This window comes from Pongo abelii, chromosome X (assembly GCF_028885655.2).
Source record: "Pongo abelii isolate AG06213 chromosome X, NHGRI_mPonAbe1-v2.0_pri, whole genome shotgun sequence".
Taxonomy (NCBI): Eukaryota; Metazoa; Chordata; class Mammalia; order Primates; family Hominidae; genus Pongo; species Pongo abelii.
In genome coordinates, this window is record NC_072008.2 from 141,223,020 (window position 1) to 141,242,326 (window position 19,307).

At 40.3% G+C, this 19,307-nt stretch overlaps 1 protein-coding gene and 1 pseudogene across 1 annotated transcript; both read right to left on the reverse strand.

Annotated features, from left to right (window-relative positions):
• Window positions 1–1,022: 1,022 nt before the first annotated feature.
• Window positions 1,023–16,365, reverse strand: CT55 (cancer/testis antigen 55). Its single transcript, XM_002832141.3, has 6 exons — window positions 16,042–16,365; window positions 14,512–14,696; window positions 5,293–5,437; window positions 2,693–2,805; window positions 1,810–1,997; window positions 1,023–1,522 (listed from the first exon to the last, which is right to left on the reverse strand). The coding sequence occupies exons 1-6, from the start codon at window positions 16,133–16,135 to the stop codon at window positions 1,453–1,455; spliced, it is 795 nt and encodes a 264-aa protein (XP_002832187.1). The 5' UTR covers window positions 16,136–16,365; the 3' UTR covers window positions 1,023–1,452.
• Window positions 4,880–4,974, reverse strand: LOC112131243 (small nucleolar RNA U3; annotated as a pseudogene).
• Window positions 16,366–19,307: the final 2,942 nt, after the last annotated feature.

Consider the following 19,307-nt stretch of genomic DNA (forward strand, 5'->3'; position numbering starts at 1 on the left):
TTGCCATTTGAAAGAAGACAGAAGAAGTGTATCCAATTCCTGCCCCCCTGCCCAGCTGAACTGCTGCCTCCCAGGTGATCCTCAGTCCGTTGAGGAAGTTTGTGAAACAGCGGCTGTGACCGAATCATCAGCTGATTGGGCTTATCATAATGCATTATAACTCCCAAAGAACATTCTTCCACATCAAACAAACTGCAGAATTAAATGGGGAGGTAGTGAAAGTCATGGCCCTTGCATCTCTCAAGTCCAGCGTGTACTGCTCTGTAATTCCACAGGGTGTGGGGCTGCTTTTGAATGACAACATTCACAGGGACCTGGTGTTGCCACAGCTCCCACTTGCCCCTTTCAATCACAGGAGCTACTGCTGCATGGGTCAGGAAGCCGAGGACGGTGGGGGCGCCGGGGGGTGGTGTTGGGGCATGGAAAGAACACAATTCCATTAGGGCCTGGAATTTTGTCCTTTTGGTTAAGGGTATAACTCTAGAGCCTCAACAGTGCCTGGCACATCAAAGAGAATCAGCAGGATTTTGTGGAGTGAACCAATGAGTGAAAATGGGAACTTTACAAGACCTTCACTGTTTCTATCAAGCGGGAAACAAATCCCTGGATGACTGGGAGGTCTCACTGGATCTGTAGTGGAAAGTCAAAACACAACTCTGTTTATTCAAGGACCGGTGGTAATGGTGGAATTATGAATCACAGGACTCAGGGTAAGTTCACAACGACACTCAAGCTACGCCCAAAGGTCTGAATATATCCCTTCCCCTTGGTCACACCTACCTGGTTAAATATTCTATTAGAAGGAAGCATGAAGTTTCCTGGAGTTTACTTGTGGGATTTTAGTATAACCTTTCCCAGTGGGTAAGCAGCTTGTCCTTCCCTCAAGGGGCTCTGTGTTTGTACGTTTCTTCGTGACTTCACATGAGCTGCACCCCTGCAACAAAGTGGCTCACAGAGGCTCGTGTACAGCAGGGTCGGCTTTCTATGGTTGTTGGTGTTGTTTAAAAATCAACAGAGAGGTCTTAGTGCATTGCTCAACAATTTTATTCTTAAGGAACCAGTGATGAATGAACCACAGGTAAATATCATTGCTGGCCCAGTCATTCAGTCATTGAACTTAATAACATTTTATCTGCTCACTGCTCATTGAGTCTGCCAGGCACTCTTCTAAGTGCTTGGAGATGCTTTAATGACAACAGAAAAAAAAGAAAAAAGAAAAAAGAAAAAAAAAACAGGTCAGAAGACATCCTGCCATTGTGGAGTTTACATTCTAGCATGGGGAAGAAGGAACATATTGAAACAATAAACATCGCAAGTTATGTGGGTGACAGAAGATGAAAGAGGCTATGGAACAATACAGATTGTACAGACATCATAAAGGGGGCTCAAAACTGAAGTCAAATTGTAACTTTAAATCATCCCTTTAACGTGCTGTCCCTGATGCCTTTTCAGTTAAATGCTTTGGCTCCGACGTTCCCTTTTGGGCCGTCCCAGGCCTCCGTCATCCTGGAATCTGCTGCTGCTAATGGGAAATATGGAATTCAAATTTAATGGCAGTGTTCATTTTAATTAAGAACTCCTTTCCTCCAGTGACTAGCGAGTCATTTTAGCGTGGTTTTTAATTGATAAGGCACTTCCCTAAGCTGGGTTCATGGTCCAATTGAACTAGCCAGTATCTCAATTAGATTTGCCAGAAAAGTCATATGTAAAATACTATCTAGGCTTACTAAGCTAACCTTTTAAGTTAAACCAGCCCCTTTACTGCTCATAAAAGGAAAGATAAACAGAATGAAAATGCTTTGTCATTACGATTTTCGCGCTGGGGTGATAGAAACCGCTCTCCAAATATAGCAGAACTGAATGCTCTCCACCATGACCACATTGACGATATCATCTACTTGAGGTACGTATCCATCAGGAAGTTTCACAGAATCCAAGGTGAAAAAGATAGTATAATCTATCACCCCATTTCTTCCATGTACGCTAGTAATGCAGACCTGTGAGTATAAATAATGGAAATGATTATGAAAAAGCCCAATAATCACTGCAACCGGCTGTGCACCTCCTCACCCTGGGTCCTGCATGAGTGCAGGTCACTTCGATGCAAATCATTGATTTCCAACCTGGTTGGCCCATTGCTAACACCAGGGGTGCTTTGTAAGAATACCCATGTCCACGTTCCACCTCAGACCAATTAAATCAGACTCTCTGGGAATGAGGCCTGGGTATCTGATGAGAAATCCTGCTCTAAATGTTACCAAAATATGTCCATTACCCTCTGTTGCCTTGAATTGCCTGCGCATATCCAGGCTTTAATAACCAAATCATTCTTAGCATTTACTGGTAAGCTCAAGTCCCACAACACACTCCGTTCATTCTTTCCCTACAGTTTTCTGGCACAAAGATTGTTTTTCTTCCTCCTGTCCTTGGAAAATTCTAATAACATTTGGGTATCGAGTAAAATGCACAATTTAGAACTTAATCATGTGCTTGTTCCATATAATTTTCTAATTATTTCCTTTGGGAAGTCCTGCCTTTTCAATAAGAAAAGTGGCTCCTTTGTTGGCAAAGAATGTATTTCTTCATATTTTCTGGAATTCCCATTACACCCAACAGAATCCTGGTCAGGTAAATTATCACCAAAGGAAGAGTTAGCAGAAACTGCTGATGGGAGCAACAGGAAAGAAATTACCTCTTCCGCATGAATACAACGGGTGTGCTTCACAGCAGTTGCCTTGATGTTTGAGATGCCTGGCTCAGTGGAGTATTCAACTTCTAACAAGTCACCCTTATAAGGCACAAAATCTAAAACAGCCGTGGAGAAATGTGAGTGTCATGATCTCTTAACTAGGTCACTTTTAATTTCACACATTATTTGATAGTGTACTACTTTAAAGTCAGTTCTGCTAAATCTAAATTCCATTTTGTGCATATTTAAACAGACACTACAAATCTCTAAGTCCAAAAAGAAGTTTATAATCCTTAGGCATTGATTCTCCTCTACTGATTTAACAAATTTAAATGGAGGAAGGTGTGAACCATGCATCACAGCCAATCTGAGGGAGCAGCACAGGATTTACTTAACAACTGTTAGTGTTCACAATTGCTTAGTGAGAGGCAGTCAAACATATAGGTAAGAGCACAAGTTTGAACCTGGCTACGTGGTTTCGAATCTTGACACTGCCGCTCACTCAGCTGGCAACCTTAGCCAAGGTGGTTAATCTGTCTGTGCCTCGTTGTCTTCATCTATAAAATGAGAAGCACAGTAAGTAGCCTTCATGATACACAGCTGCTGTGAGAATTAGTTGATATGTGCGATACGCACAGAATCATCCAGAATCATCGCTGGCACATAGTAACCACCAAATAACTGTTGATTGGTAGTAGTGGTAGCAGTACCACTAGGAAATGTTGTTACTTTCAGAATGAATCAATTTCCCCTGGTGTTGTGTTCGGCTAATGAACTCTTAAGTATGTGCCTTACAGGTTACAGTTAAGACCATTGAGTTTCAAACAGAAGTTTGCAATAAGTTAAAAGTGAGTCATTCTCAGTAAACTATCGCAAGAACAAAAAACCAAACACCGCATATTCTCACTCATAGGTGGGAATTGAGCAATGAGAACACATGGACACAGGAAGGGGAACATCACACTTCGGGGACTGTTGTGGGGTGGGGGGAGGGGGGAGGGATAGCATTGGGAGATATACCTAATGCTAGATGACAAGTTAGTGGGTGCAGCACACCAGCATGGCACATGTATACATATGTAACTAACCTGCACATTGCGCACATGTACCATAAAACCTAAAGGATAATAATAATAAAAAAAGAAATCTAACAATGCATTATATTCACCTTTGTACTCAGCATGAGTGAATCATCCACTTTTCCCATATCTGTGTCACATATAGGCAAACAATAAATATCTGATAAATGAAAAAAAAAAAAGTGAGTCACAGGATAACAAAGTTACGTGAAAGAATCTGGAGCAAATGGAAATCCCAACTGCAACTGAGACAGTAAATTGCCACAATGAAAACTAGCGATATCAACAAAGTTAAACATTTCTTCGCCTTAGGACCCAACACTGTAGAATGACATAAGACACTGTGTTAAACCTCTTCTCTCTCTCTCTCTCTCTCTGGTAATTTACATACATTTCTTTTGTGTGGATTTAACATGTATCTATATGCTTATAACTCCAAAATGTATATGCCTCCAGCTCTAACCAACCTCAGGGTCAATTATCCATATGCTTACACCAATCTAACGTGTGTAAAGCTGAGTTGTTGGTATTCTCCGTATTCACCAACTTTTGTTTGCCTCAGTCGTCTACATCACAAACTGGCAACTCCACTCTCACCACTGCTCAAACCAAAAACTTTGGAGGTACCTTAGACTCATTTTCCCTCCACAACAAAGATCTAATCCATTACCTCCTGGGTTCTTCTCTAACTTCAAAATATATCCAGAGCCAACTCAATCCTCAGGTTCTCCACTTCTCCATTTTCATTCACATCTCCATCATCTCTCACCTGGAATATTACAACGTTTTCCTGACTGACTTCCTGACTCCACCCTTCCCCTCATAGTCTCTTCTCGACAAAGCATACAGAGTCAGCATCTTAAAACAAAATTCAGGTCAGAGTCCTGCTTTTGCACCCAAGAAAACAAACTAGCAAGCTGCCTGGGGAAGCGGAGCTAATCTTTCCATTTATACCCAAGCTATACGACAGACAAAAAAATATCGTTGGGTAGAAGCTAAATATTAGAATATATCTGCTGATTACAAAGAGAATTCAACAACACACACACACACACACACACACACACACACACAGCCACAAGGCACTATCTCCAATCCTAAGCTTGAAGCATTTGAAGTGTATTCTTCTAAAATTTGGTAGTCTACCCTGTCACAGAAACTTCTCTAGTAACCAACTACAGAAATGATGCCTGTAAGTATAGTCTTTGAAGGGTATTAAAAATAGTGTCTCTATGCACTTGTAGGATTGTTTCCTTGATTAGAAATTAAATTCTCATGTGAATGAATAACATATCCAGGCATTACTGAGGGCATTGAACAAATGAACACACAATAACCAACAGCACACAATTTATAATACTGTCTATTTGCCCCTATATTGTACTTAATTTCAATTGGAACAGTCTACCTCTAACATTGAAGAGCCATTGACTGAAGCCAAGTACACTGTCAAAGTTGTTCCAGGACTAAAATCTTCTCAAAAAATTAAGAATTACATCATATATTTCAAAATGTAAATCATACCTTCAGAAACAATGTCTATGGAAAAATAAACGCTGTTACTAATATAAATATTATCTTCATTTATAGAAGTAACACATCCAATTAAAACTCTGGTTCCTGAGTCTGAGGGTCCAGCACCATAAAGACGGCAAGGCACAACGTCCACCTGTAAGATTTAGGAGAGAGTTACTTCAAAAACAATACAAATTTAAACATGGAACTTACATGATTAAAACACTTGTATTCGAAAATATTTTCAACAACCATCCTAAACACTGGAGAATATAGTTCACTTGGTAAATGGACCATTGACTTGAGATGACAGTAAAAGTCATGTACATGCTTCAAGAATTGTGAAATGTATCCAGTAAAAGTCATGTACATGCTTCAAGAATTGTGAAATGTATCCCAAAACATTAATTGCATACCCAAGTTTAATGCCCTTGTACCATTAGTTTCCAAGATTAAAATAATACCATCCTTCGCCTGCAGAAATTCACAGTGAAATGACGGTAAAGTGGAAAGCTATATAGTCATAAGCAGGTTGCGATGAAGGATATAAAACTAGTTCAAAGATGGTTTCTGTGAATTATCTAGAGGGAGAACATTTCAGACAGGGTGAAAATAGAAGCATTGTTTAGGGGAAGTCAGATTTGTGCTGGGTTGGGAAAGAAGACAGGGGTAGAGGAGCAGGGAGGCGGAGAGAAAAAACAACAGAAGTTAGGAGCCTAGGGAGCAAAACCCTAACATCCGAGATCCAGGCCTAGGAGAGAGAAGCATGAGATAAAGTTGGAGCAATAACCTCAACTGGGGGAGGTTCGAAAAACCAAGTCAAATTAGGGCTTTACTTTACCTACGATAGAGAGGCATACAAACCTTTTTCCTTATTGGAAGTGTAACAGTCCTTATTTTATAATCCTTAAAACTTACAAAAATAGTGTAAGCTCGTTATACTAAAAGTAGGAAAGAAAACAGATAAGCAGACAGCAAAAAGCAGTTACCCATAATCCATATTTCATTACCAAGAGACAACCAGGGACTACATTTTTGGTAGTAACACTCATCCTGATGTTTCTGTCTGTGCACAAATATAGATGCATATGTAAATGCCTGTTTTAAAAGCAAATTAGCATGGTATTCAGTATTAAAGTATCACATTAAATGAACACAAAAGTTTTTAAATAACAAAAGAGGACGGAAAGAGTCATAGGGAATCCCAATTAATGGATGTGCTGTAATTTACTAACCCAATTTCACATAATTAGACATTTCACTTGTGTCATAGCATTTGGACTACTTGCCTGACTTAACTATAGGATAAACTCCTAGGGTTGGAATTTGCTGATCAGAGACTTCTGATGGAAAGTTGAGCCACTGAGTTGTAAATAATTTTTCATGGTTTTAAAAATAGCCTAGTTTGCTGCTATTCCCATTTCTTAACTGGTGTCTTTCCAGCTGTCAATACCAATCTGATGTTTATTTTCCCCTCACTTACTGTCACGAAGGAATGAGGCACCAGTCTCCTGTCCACGTATCTATCACCACTTTTGGCAGTACCCAAGTGGATGATCCACAGCACCCTTGGACCTCTCTGATCCTTGACTCCATGCCAACTCACAGACATACTGCAGACTAAAGCTTTTCCCATGTCTCATGGCTCCCAACTCTGTTTCTTATGCCTTGCAAATACGACCAACACAACAGCAGGTACAAATAGATTCAAATGTTTGTGATAATGTGTTGTATGACACAAGTGGGATTTCAATAAAAAGGGGCAATGTGGATTATACAATTAATGTTGAGGGACAACTGAGTAGCCAGTAGTGAAACAAGATGCGGATACTTCTCTCAGTCCTGCACATGAAAAGCAAACCCAGGCTGGCTGTATGTTTAGATATAAATAAATGAATAACTTTCAGAAGAAAAGCTAAGTGAATACTAGTGTAAATTATGTCTTAGAATTAGCCTAAGGATACTTCCTGAACCCAAAAGCCACATGGACAAGATGGACATATTTATAGTATGTAAAAATTAAACAGATAGAGGAGGAGGGGAGCAAGATGGAGAAATGGGGCTCTCCAGTGATTGTCCTCCTGCAGAAACATCAATGTGAAAAAGTATCCTTGTATGAAAATACTGTCACTTGACATAAGGAAACCAGGTGAGAGACCTTGGTACCCGGTTATAGCATGAAAATAAGAAAAGATGCACTGAAGAGGGTAGTAAGGACAGTCTTACATTACCCATATCACCCCTTCCCCGACCTTCAAAAGCACAGCATAAATACAGATACCATCCACCCAGAGGACAGAGACAGTAGCAAGCATAGGACATTGCCTGGGAACCCAATATCAGGCCACCACTTGACAGATGCCCATGGCCCCTGACTCTCCGATGGTACTCGTGGACAGAGTCTCCAGACCCACCCTGGCACCAGACAGGAAGCCACAGCCACAGCAAAACAAACTCAATATCTGGCCCACATCTCTGCCTAGTGATTCCAGTGGCCTTATGCTCAGAATAATCTACAGCAACAGGGAGTTCTCAGTGAATGGAGGCTTGGATTCCAGTCTCACAAGGGACCAGCCTCAATAGCTAAGGGAATCCCAGCTATTCTAGCATCTGCCGTTGTGTCCCTGGGAATAGGCATCCCCCTAGTGCTTCAATAGCTGTAGTGTTCACAAGCATAAGGACCAAAAGAAACCTATATAGAGTTTCTGGAGAGGCTTACTGCTAAAGGATGTCCCCTAAAAGCTAGACTGCAAAGACTGAAATGAATACCTACTTCTTCAATACGCAGATATAAACACATGACCACAAAGATCAAACACAATAAGGAAAACATGACATCACCAAACTGACAAAACAAGGTGCCAGTAATTGACCCTAGAGAGATAGGAATATATGAGTTGTTTAACAAATAATTCAAAATATCTGTTTTCCACATGCTCTGTGAACCTTGAAAACAATTACAGAGAAATGATTCAGGATTTATCAGAGTAATTTGCAAGAAAGATTGAAAGAATTTTTAAAAACCAAGCAAATCCAGAAGTTGAAAAATACAGTGAAGGAAGTACACAATAGAGAACATCCAAAGAAGAATTGATGGAGCAAAAGAAAGAATCTGTAAACTTGGAGACAGGTTCATTGACAATATACAGTCAGAGGAGACAAAATTAAAAGGAAGGACACGGAATGAAAAAAAAACTTACTAGATTTCTGGGACAATATCAGAAGAGCAATAGCATGAGTCATTCACATTCAGGAGGGAGGAGTGAAAAAGAGGTAGAAAGATTATTTAAAAAATAATAATGGAGAGCCATCCAAACCCAGAGAAAGTTACAAACGTCTAGGTACCGGAAGACCAAAGTTCTGCATTCAGATACAATCCAAATAAGATTACCCCATGACATATTAAAATAAAACTGTCAAAGATGAAAAATAAAGAAAGAATCCTGAGAGCAGTAAGAGGAAAGAAGCAAATCACATATAAGGCAGTTCCAATATGCCTACCAGAAGACTTCTCAGCAGAAGCATAATAGGCCAGGAGAGAGTAGTATAGTATACTTTAGGAACACAAGGAAAAAAAATCTCTAACCAAGAATAATGTACCCAGCAGTGAAGGGGAGATAAAGACTTTTACAGAGAAATCACAGCTGAGAAAATTCCTCACCACCACAACTGTCTTACAAGAAATGCTAGGGAGAGTTCTTCCAACTGACGTAAGGGACGCTAATGAGTAATGCAAAAACATCTGAAGGTATAGAACTCACCAGTAAACGTAACTACACAAATTCAGAATACTAATAAGGTAATGGTGGTTTCCAGATCACTTATATCTTTCATGTAAAGGTTAAAGAACTGAACTAGTAAAAATAAAATAAGTACAATAATTTGTTAAGGGATATAAAATATAAAAAATTGTAAAGTGTGAAATAGAAAACTCAAAATCCCAGGGTGGAGTTAAATAGTAGAGTGTTTGTATTTTGTGATCAAAATTATGTTATCAGTAAAATAAACTGCCGTGATTATGTTTCTGTAAGCCTCACGCTATCCACAAAGAAAAAAATCCTGTAATAGACACACTAAAACAAAAACAAAACAAAACAAAACAAAAAACATACTAATAGAGAAAAATCTCTTATCCGTCCAGGAAAACAGTAAAAGAGAAAGAAAGGAAGAAATTACCTACAAAATAGGTAGAAAAAAATTATCTAAATGACAACAATAAATCCTTACCTATCAATAATTACCTTGATAGGAATGGATGACATCCCCCAATTAAAATGCACAGAGTAGCTGAATACATTTAAAAAGCAACAACAAAAACAATCAAACTTATGAGAGACCCACTTCTCCTTAAAGGACATTCGTAAACTGAAAGTGAAGGCATGAAAAAATATATTCTTCCATGTAAAGGGAAACCAAAAGAGAGCAGGAGCTGCTAAACTGATTTCAAATAAAATAGGGTTTAAATCACAAACTGTAAAAAGAGACCAAGATCATTACATAATGATGAAGGGGTCAATTCATCAAGAGGATATAATGATTTCCAAAAATATGCACCCAACATAGCAGCACCTAAATATATGAAGCAGATATTAAGGTATAAATGGTGATATAGAGTGCAATGCAGTAATAGTAGGGGACTTCAACACCCAACTTGCAGCAATGAACAGATTGTCCCGACAGAACATTGACCCCACAAAAAGTGGGATTTATCTGCACTCCGGACCAAATGGACCTGACAGTCATTTACAGAACATTCCATCCAAACACTCCAAAACACATATTCTTTCCAACTGCATGTGGAACATTCTTGAGGATAGATTATGGGGCAGGCCATAAAACAGGTACTAGCAAATTAAAGGAGTTTGAAATAACATCAAATCAGTTCTCTAACCACAATGATAAAGTATTAGAAATCAACAAAAGTAGGAACTTTGGAAACTTTAGAAGTGGATGGAAATTAAACAACATGCTCCTAAATAACCAATGGGTCAATGAAGAAATTAGAAGCCAAGTGTAAACATTTCTTGAGTTGAAGCAAAATGAAGGCACAATGTACGAAAACCCATGAAATACAGCAAAAGCAATTCTAAAAGTGAAGTTTACATCAATAAAACCTACCTCAAAAGAAAAGATACATCTGAAATAAACAACCTCACACCGCACCTTAGGGAACTAGAAAAAGAAGACAAAAATGCAATGCAAAATTAGGACAGAAATCATAAAGGTCAGAGCAGAAATAAATGAAATAGAAATGAGAAGAACAATACAAATATCAATGAAACAATGACTTGGTTTCTTGAAGAGGTAAAGCAAATCAACAAAACTTTAGCTAGACTAAGGAAAAAAGAGAGAAGATTCATATAACTAAAATCAAAGATGAAAAAGGAGACAGCACAAATGACATCACCAAAACAAAACGTACCATAAGGAAGATTATGAACAATCATCTGCCTATAAATAGGACAAGCTAGAAGAAATGGATACGTTCCTGGACACATACAACCTACCGAGATGTAATGGTGAAGAAATGGAAAATCTGAACAGGCCATTAATGAGTAAGCAAAGTGATTCCGTAATAAAAAAATCCCCCCAGTGAAGAGTCTAAGACAGAATGACTTCCCTTCCTAATACTACTAAATTTACATAAAAAGAATAATTAACAGCTATACTTTTAAACCTATTCCCAAAAAAAAAAAAAAAAAAAAACGGACAAGAGAGGAACACTTCCAAACTCCTTCTGTCACGACGCATTACCCTGATAGAAAACCCAGATGAGGAAACAGAAAGAAGAGAAAACCGAAAAAAACTACATGCCAAAATTCCTAATCAACACAGTTGCAAAATCTTTAACAAAGTATTGGTACAGCAAATTCCACAGCACATTAAAAAAGTCATTCACCATTTTCCAGAGGGATTCATCCCTGGGATGCAAGGAAGTTTCAACATACACAAATCAATAAATGTGCTATATCACATGAAAAGAATGAAGGAAAAAAGCCATAGGATCATTCCAAGTTCAGCAGGAAAAGCATTTGATCGAATTCCACACCCCTTCGTGACTAAAAACTCCACAAATTAGGTATAAGAGGAGTGCACCTCAACACAATAAAGGTCATACATGATAAACCCACAGATAATATCATACTGAATGGGGAAATGTTGCAGGCTTTTCCTCTAAGACCTGGAACAGGACAGAAATGCCCACTTTTGCCCTTTCTATCGCACATAGTTCTGGAAGTGCTAGCCAGAGAAATTAGGCAAGAAGAAACAAAAGGCATCTAAATTCAAAAGGAAGAATTTAGATTGGCCCTGTTTGCAGACGGGAAGCTCTTACATACAAATAACCCTGAAGACACCATCAAAACGCTACTAGGTCTAATCAACAAATTCAGGAAAGTGGCATGAGACGCAACCAACATACAAGAATCAGTAGTATCTCTATACACCAATAAGGAACTATCTGAAAAAGTTATCAAGAAACAATCCCATTTACAACACCTTCAAAAAAATTAAAATAGGAACAAATTTAACCAAGGAGGTGAAGGATTGCAACACTGAAAACAGTAAAGCGTTGACAAAGGAAATTGAAGGAGGCAGGAATGAACGGAAATATATCATGTGTTCATGAACAAGAAGAATAAATATTGTTAAAATGTCCATAACCTAAAGCAATCTATAGATTCAATGCAACTGCTATGAAAATACCAATGACATTCTTCTTGGAAATAGAAGAAACACTCCTGAAATTTGTATGGAACCATGAAAGATTCTAGATAGCTGAAGCAGTCTGGAATACAAGGAACAAAGCTGGAGGCATCACACTACTTGATGTCAAAACATATGACAAAGCTATAGTAAGCATAACAGCATAGTACCAGTATAAAAACGGACACATCAACCAATGGAGCAGAATACAGAGCCCGGAATTAAATCTGTGCATTTACAGTCAACTAATTTGCAACAAAAGGCCCGAGAACACACAATGTTAAGAAAGTACATTCTCTTCAATAAATGATGTTGAAAATAACTGGATACTCATCTGAGAAAAATGAATTTCCACCCTTATCTCTCAGCATGTATATAAATCAACACAAAATGATTTAAAGCTTTAAAATGAAGACCCAAAGCTATGAAACTGCTAGAAGGAGACATAGGGGGAAAGCTCCACGACATTGTTCTGGGCAGCGATATTTTAAAAACAGGACCTCAAAAGCAAAGGCAACAAAAGGAAAAACACACAAATGGGATTACATTGAACTAAAAAGCTTCTGCACCACAGAGGAAACAATCAAAGAGTGGAGAGACAATCTATGTGATAGGAGAAAACACTGACAATCTATGTATCTAGTAAGGGGTCAGTTTCCAAAATGTAACTCCAACAACTCAATAGCAAGAAAACAAATAATCCCATTAAAAATGAGCAAAAGACCTGAATAGACATTTCTCAAAAGGAGACATACAAATGGCCAACAGGCATATGAGAAAACACTCACCTTCTCTAATCATCAGGGTAATGCATATCAGAACCACAGAGATACCGAGTCACGCATGTTAGAATGGCTAACATTAAAAAGACAAGATATAACAAGTGTTGGCAAGGATGTGGAGAAATTGGAACCTTTATGCACGATTGGTGGGATGTAAATTGTTACAGCCACCATGGAAAACAGTATGGACGTTCCCCAATCTTTTAACAACGGAACTATCACACTATCCATGAATCCCACTACTGAGCATGTATCCAAAGAGAGTGTCATCAGTGCATCAAAGAGATGTCAGCACTTCCATGTTTGTTGCAGCCCTATTCACAATAGCCAAGAAACGAAAGCAATCTAAGTGTCCATCTACGGATGAGTGGATAAAGGAAACATGGTATAAATACACAATGGAATGCTATTCAGCCATAAAACAGAACAGAATATTGCCATTTGAAATAACATGGATGAACCTGGAGAATGACACGTAAGTGAGATAAGCCAGTCACACAAAGACAAATACTGCACAGTCACATTCACATGCAGAAGATAAAAAAGTTGATCTCATAGCAGTGTAGAGTAGAATGGTGGTTACCAGACGCTTGTGTTGTTAGGGTGGATGGAGGAATGAGGAGATGTTGGTGAAAGAACACATAATTACAGTTGTATAGAAGGAAACTTTTTTAACTGTCCAGAATATATACAAACAGAAAGTGGATAAGTGATTTCCTGGAGCTGGATGTTTTTCGGGGAGGGGACAGTTGGGGGAGCACGAAGAGTTTCCTTTTGAGGGATGAAAATGTTCTAAAATTGATTGTGGTGATGATTGCATAACTCTGTGAACAAATTAAAAACCACTAGATTGTTCCCTCTAAGTGGCGAATTGTATGGTCACGTGACTTATATCTCAATAATGCTGTAAAAGAATGAGACATAAAGCAAAGGAAAAAGATGGTATCAGACGAAATACTACAAGGGCTTCATATACAAACTTTCCTATTACAAATCTAATTTTCCTACCATAGAGATAGCCATAAATATCCCTATTGTATCAGTAGATCTAAGAAAGGAAACTTACTGTAATCTCATGAAGACCCTTAATAATTCAAAATGAATGATGAGACTGCTTTTCCTTTCTCATATTTGCAAAGATTTCAGATCGATAGTATTGTTGTCCTTGCCTATATGGGCAGATGGGCAGTCTCACCTCCTATTGCTGAGAGATTCAATTAGTACAATAGAGCTAAAGAATAATTTCATAATAGCCACTGAATGGGTAAATATCTGGACTCAGGTGATGTTGCCAGGACTCCATAAATCTGCAAATGTTATTGAATTGTACCCTCAAGAGAGTTTTGTGGTTGGTGAATTATAATTCCATGAAGCTCTTTTTAAAATATTTACAATGCACAAGGTTTGACACAGAAATTCCACTGTTATGAATGCACACTACAGAAAATGTTTTATTACCTGATAAGGGAAGTTGCAAGATTATAAAGAGTTCAATAATTATTATTGTTACTCATATTGTTTAAAGACTAGAATAATAGATAAGTAAATTTTTATGTTTTACAGCACAAATTACTACAAATATTACAACAGAAGAAGCTACAGCTTCAGAGGAGGGGGGCTTCAAATTGCAGTCTACATCCACTCTACGGATCACAGTAGAGATGTTCGATTAATTCAAGAAAGATGGAGAAAGAAAGCCCACTGGGATAAGACACAATTCCCAAACTCATGCACATCTCACCTTGATTGCTCTCAATCCATAAAGTGATTTGTCTTCTTCCACAACCACATTAACTTTTTGTCCAACTTTTAGAGGCACGTTGCCAGTCACAACATCACTACTGAAGTAGATTGACTCATCAATCCTGCCATAATCACCACAGAAACTTGTGACAACTCCCTGCACAGTTTTCAACTGGGTGTCACCTACAAGATAAAGAAACAAGGCCACATTATTAGCCTCAAATGCAAACACCTACTGTAAGTAAGTCTTACAGTCACCATCTGCATAACCCTGGGCAGAGAAGTTTTATAACGTCTCTGACCTTGTTTTCATCTGTCAATCCACAATAATCACAATTTTGCCTAATAGGGTTGTTGTAGGTTTTTAAAATATTTTTTAAAATTTATTAAAATTTAAAATTTTTAATTTTTAATTATTTTTTAATTTTTTGAGCAGAGTCTGGCTCTGTCACCCGGGCTGGAGTGCAGTGGCGCAATCTGGGCTAGCGGCAACCTCCGCCTCCTGGGTTCAGGCAGTTCTCATGTCTCAGCCTCCCCGGTAGCTGGCACTACAGGTGTGTACCATCACACCCAGCTAATTTTTGAATTGTTAATAGAGACGGGATTTTGCCATGTTGCCCAGGTTGGTCTCCAGCTCCTGGCCTCAAGTGATCCACCTACCTGGAACTCCCAAAGAGCTGGGATTACAGGTGTGAGCCACCGCACCCAGCTTATGAATATTAACTGACACATGCACATCAACTGTCGAGAGCTCTGAGTGCCTTGCACAAGAGTGTGTAAATGTTACCTGTTAGCATTTCTACATATGAGAGTCTTTAAGCTTCTGCTCCTATTATATTCCTTCATCATTATCACCAACATGATGAGTAGCACCTTCTATAGATACTTAACCATCTCAGCAGACAAAGTACTAAAAGATATCTGGAGATTGAAGGCTAGCCCAAAACGGCATCTGAATGGTTTTATTTCTTCCCCCTCCCCCTCCCCCTCCCCCTCCCCCTCCCCCTCCCCCTCCCCCTCCTTCTTCTTCTTCTTCTTCTTCTTCTTCTTCTTCTTCTTCTTCTCAAGCCTAGCTGATCAGCAATACTTAGGGATCAAACCTCAGCAGTCGCCCGCAGGGGTTCTCTGCCTTCCTTTGGGATCAGATAAGTATGAGGCATCAACTTGGCTTCAAATTACATTCCCTTTGGGATACAAGCCTAAATTAACTCGCAAATTAGGGAGTTTCTCGCCTACTGGAAATATAAATAAGCATGTGCTGCGCGACCACGTGGGGGAAAAGCAGAGGCGGTACAGAACGCAAGGTCTTCTCTGTCAACACCTTCCCGCTTTAGATGGACAGGAGAGTTTGGAGGTTGGTTCTCAGGGAATTGTTTAGGACTCGGGTTGCCGCCCCATGCACGCACAAGATGGAGCCACCGTCACGTGCTGTACCCACCCAAGTTACCACAGCCTCATTCCAGGGGTGAGGAGAACCCCTATTGGGAGGCTTCTGGGGTGGGGGACAAGGGGACACACAGAGGAATACCTTGTGGGAGGTCCTGCTGCTGTGGGCCCTGTCGCTCTGCAGCGTCGGCCGTCCTCCCGTAGAAGGCCAAAGCAAGTCTCAGAAGCCTGAGCATCGTCCCAGTTGTCACCACCGGCCTGGGCACCGCTTGTGACAGATGAAGCACGAGGCCTCCTCAGTAAGGGAAGCCCTCAGGTCACGGCGTCTCCTCAGGGACTCACCTCCTGCTTCTCCTCCTCAGCCACTGTGGCATGGGACCCAGCCGTTAGTGAGCCCCCCTCAGGAGAGTCAGGGACACCGCAGCCTCCAAAGGAGCTCCCAGGTTCTCCTCTGACTTCTCCCTCTGGGCATGCGCTCGTCAGGGCTCGCCTCTACCGCTGTCCAACCAATGGGCGTGCAGTGGGTGGGCGGGCAGGTTCCTGTGGCTACTAAAAGGTGATGGGTGGGAACATCGTGGCTTCTCCCATCAAGGCTGAGGGAGCCATTAGGATGGCCTGGGGAAAATGGCTTGGGAGCTTGGGTTCTGCATTTACTAAGGAGATACAGGGCTCTTCTCTTGGGTTCCCTGGGAGGATGGGTGCCTGAAACACCGGCTGTGCAACCAAAAATCCTGCTCCTGCCCTTGTATTCGTGGTGCTTAGCATAAGGAGTCACCACTCAGTGGGCGGTCAATAGTCACTCCTCACCAGGGATCAATTTTGTGGAGAGAGGGCATCATGTGGGTAGGCAATGTTTTAGTGATGGCAAGTACGTGTCTTGTGTACCAGGACTCCTATTTTGAGTCCAGTGATAATTTATAATAGAATCCTTTTATGATCATTGCTACCATGTACTCATCGCTTACCTGGTTATACTTACATTACTCTGCTATACACATTACCCTTATTCATTCATTCAGCAAAACTTGTAGGGCACTAACTGTGAGCCAGACACTGTTCTGTGTTCTTAAAATTTGTTAATGAATGAAAGAGTCAAGAATCTTCACCCTGTGAGGGTAGATTTTTCACAGGATGACAAAAGGGTGACACTAAACATCACATAATAAAATATACGGTTATGTTAGAAGGCGATAAATGCCGTGGAAAAATATAGCAGGACAAGGGAGATCCACAGTGCTGGGCATGGGGTGTTGGATTGTACTTTACAATAGCATGGTCAGAGTAGCCCTCATTGGAAAGCAATAGTTGAGAAAGATGTTGGAGTTAGCCAGGTAGCTATTTTTGGGGGAGCCGTTCAGACAGAGGGCACAGTTTGTGCAAAGACCATACAACAAGACTGTGCCTGATGTATTCAAGGAAAAGCAAAGTGATTAGAGCAGAGGCAGTGAGTAGCTAGAAGAGTAGGAAGTATGGTAAGAGAGATAATAGAGGTTCAGGCTGCATGTGGGATAGTGGGGCACTGGAAGTCCTTTGGCTTTTGTTGTCCATGACACGTAGAGTCCCTGAAGGATTTAGAGCCTCCAGGGATCACTCCAGGTGCTTGATTGTGAACAGGCTGGAAGAGGTCAGAGGAGGAAGCAAGGAGAACAGTTTGGATGATTCTGATGCAATCCATGGGCACTGTGGATGAAACCTGTTTGTCTTTCCTCTCCTACTGTGAGAACAGGTAAGAGCATTGCCAAAGATTATCATCTGGTTAACAGGATCGGTTGAGGGTTATCTATGTCTCAAAATGTAACACAACTGCGTTAATTTCCTAGGGAGGCCACAACACATTACTACAACTGCGTGGCTTTAAACAGCAGAAATTTATTCTTCTGCAGTTCTGCAGGCTATGAGTCTGAAATCAAGGTTTCGGTGAGGTTGGTTCTTTCTGGCAAGCTCTGAGGGAGAGTTTATTCCAAGATTCTGTAGGTTGCCAGTAGTCATTGGTTGGCTTTCCTTCGGTTGTAGATGCATCACTCCAATCTCTTCCTCCTTCATATCATGGTGCTCTTCTCCATCTGCCTGTGTGTCCAATACACCTCTTCTTATAAGGACATAACTCATTGGATTCAGGGTATATGACTAATCCCGATCCTGAAGGACCTCATCTTAACTTGATTTTTTTTTTTTTTTTTTGCAAAGACCCTATTTCCAAATGAAGTCACATTCACAGGTACTGGAGCTCAGAACCTGAGCATATCTCTTTCAGGGCAAAATTCAACCCACAACAACTGCTCTTGTACATTTTGATTGCTCCAATATTCTATGATTATCAATGAAAAATTAGGACACACAGGTAAGCACACATTTCCTCTTATTTCTCTGAGAAAACACAGGTCATGAAACAGGAGTCCCTCCGTCAAACTCCTGGCACCCATCCTGGCTTTCTCTTCCTTCTCTCTTGTAACAATGGAAGGATATCGCAGCCCCTGGCCAGAGCTGACACTCCACTGAGCACATGGAACCATTCTCTTGGCACATTTTCCCTGAAGATGTTGCTTCTATTGCTATTGCCTCTCTTCATCCTGCATCAACAATCTTTTTTTTTTTTTAAATCTTTGCCTGTAAAGGAATAACATACAAACATACACAAGAATCACCCATCTTAAAAACTTCACAAATAACTCCCATCTTAAAAATGTATATAGATAAATAAGCTTCCTTGGCCTCATTTCCCCTTCAGTCCCATTCCTCTGCATCCTGTCCCCCACAGCAAATGCTATTTCAAGAATCACCTCTGCTCACTTCCTGAGCTCCCATTCCCTCCTTATTCCTCTGGCATTAGGCTTTTACCCACATCATGTCCCTAATTTGCTCTTAAGATGACAGGAAACCTCCAGGTCTCCAAATCCAGTGGTCAATATGCTAAGCTCTCATCACTCAACCTTTTAGTGTTTGACGCAGGTGAGGACTCCCCATTTCTTGAAATAAGTTCTTTGGTCTTCTGTGTGACACCCCTCTCCTAGAAAGACTCCTTCTCAGCGTCTTTTGTGAGAAGTTCCTCCTATCAGGATTGCACAAGAGTGCTCCAGGACTCAGGCCCTGAATGGCCTCTCTATCCGCACACCAGCCCCATGGCATTTAAATGCAGGTACTCCCAATCCCATATATATACTGAGTTACACACGTGGTTATCCCATAGACATCTCAAGGGTAAGGCGTCCAAAATTTCGCATGTCCTGAGCTTCCTTCAACCCCTTCACCTCCATAAATCTTCTCCATCTCACACGATGTCAGCTCAGTTCACGCAGTGGGTTAACATCATATCCCTGCCATAACCCTTAGTTTTCTCCATTTTCTTTACACACTCCATGCCATCCATCAGCAAAAACCATCAATCCTTTGAAAACATACCTGTAGTCT

Bases quoted from the DNA above. Each gene is read 5' to 3' on its own strand.
- CT55 (XM_002832141.3), bottom strand. From the start codon at position 16,135: ATGCTCAGGCTTCTGAGACTTGCTTTGGCCTTCTACGGGAGGACGGCC. The intron at 14,697-16,041 runs GTATTCCTCTGT...TTTATCTTGTAG, and splicing joins GCAGCAGGACCTCCCACAAG to GTGACACCCAGTTGAAAACT. The intron at 2,806-5,292 runs GTATGATTTACA...CGGCTGTTTTAG, and splicing joins CATAGACATTGTTTCTGAAG to ATTTTGTGCCTTATAAGGGT.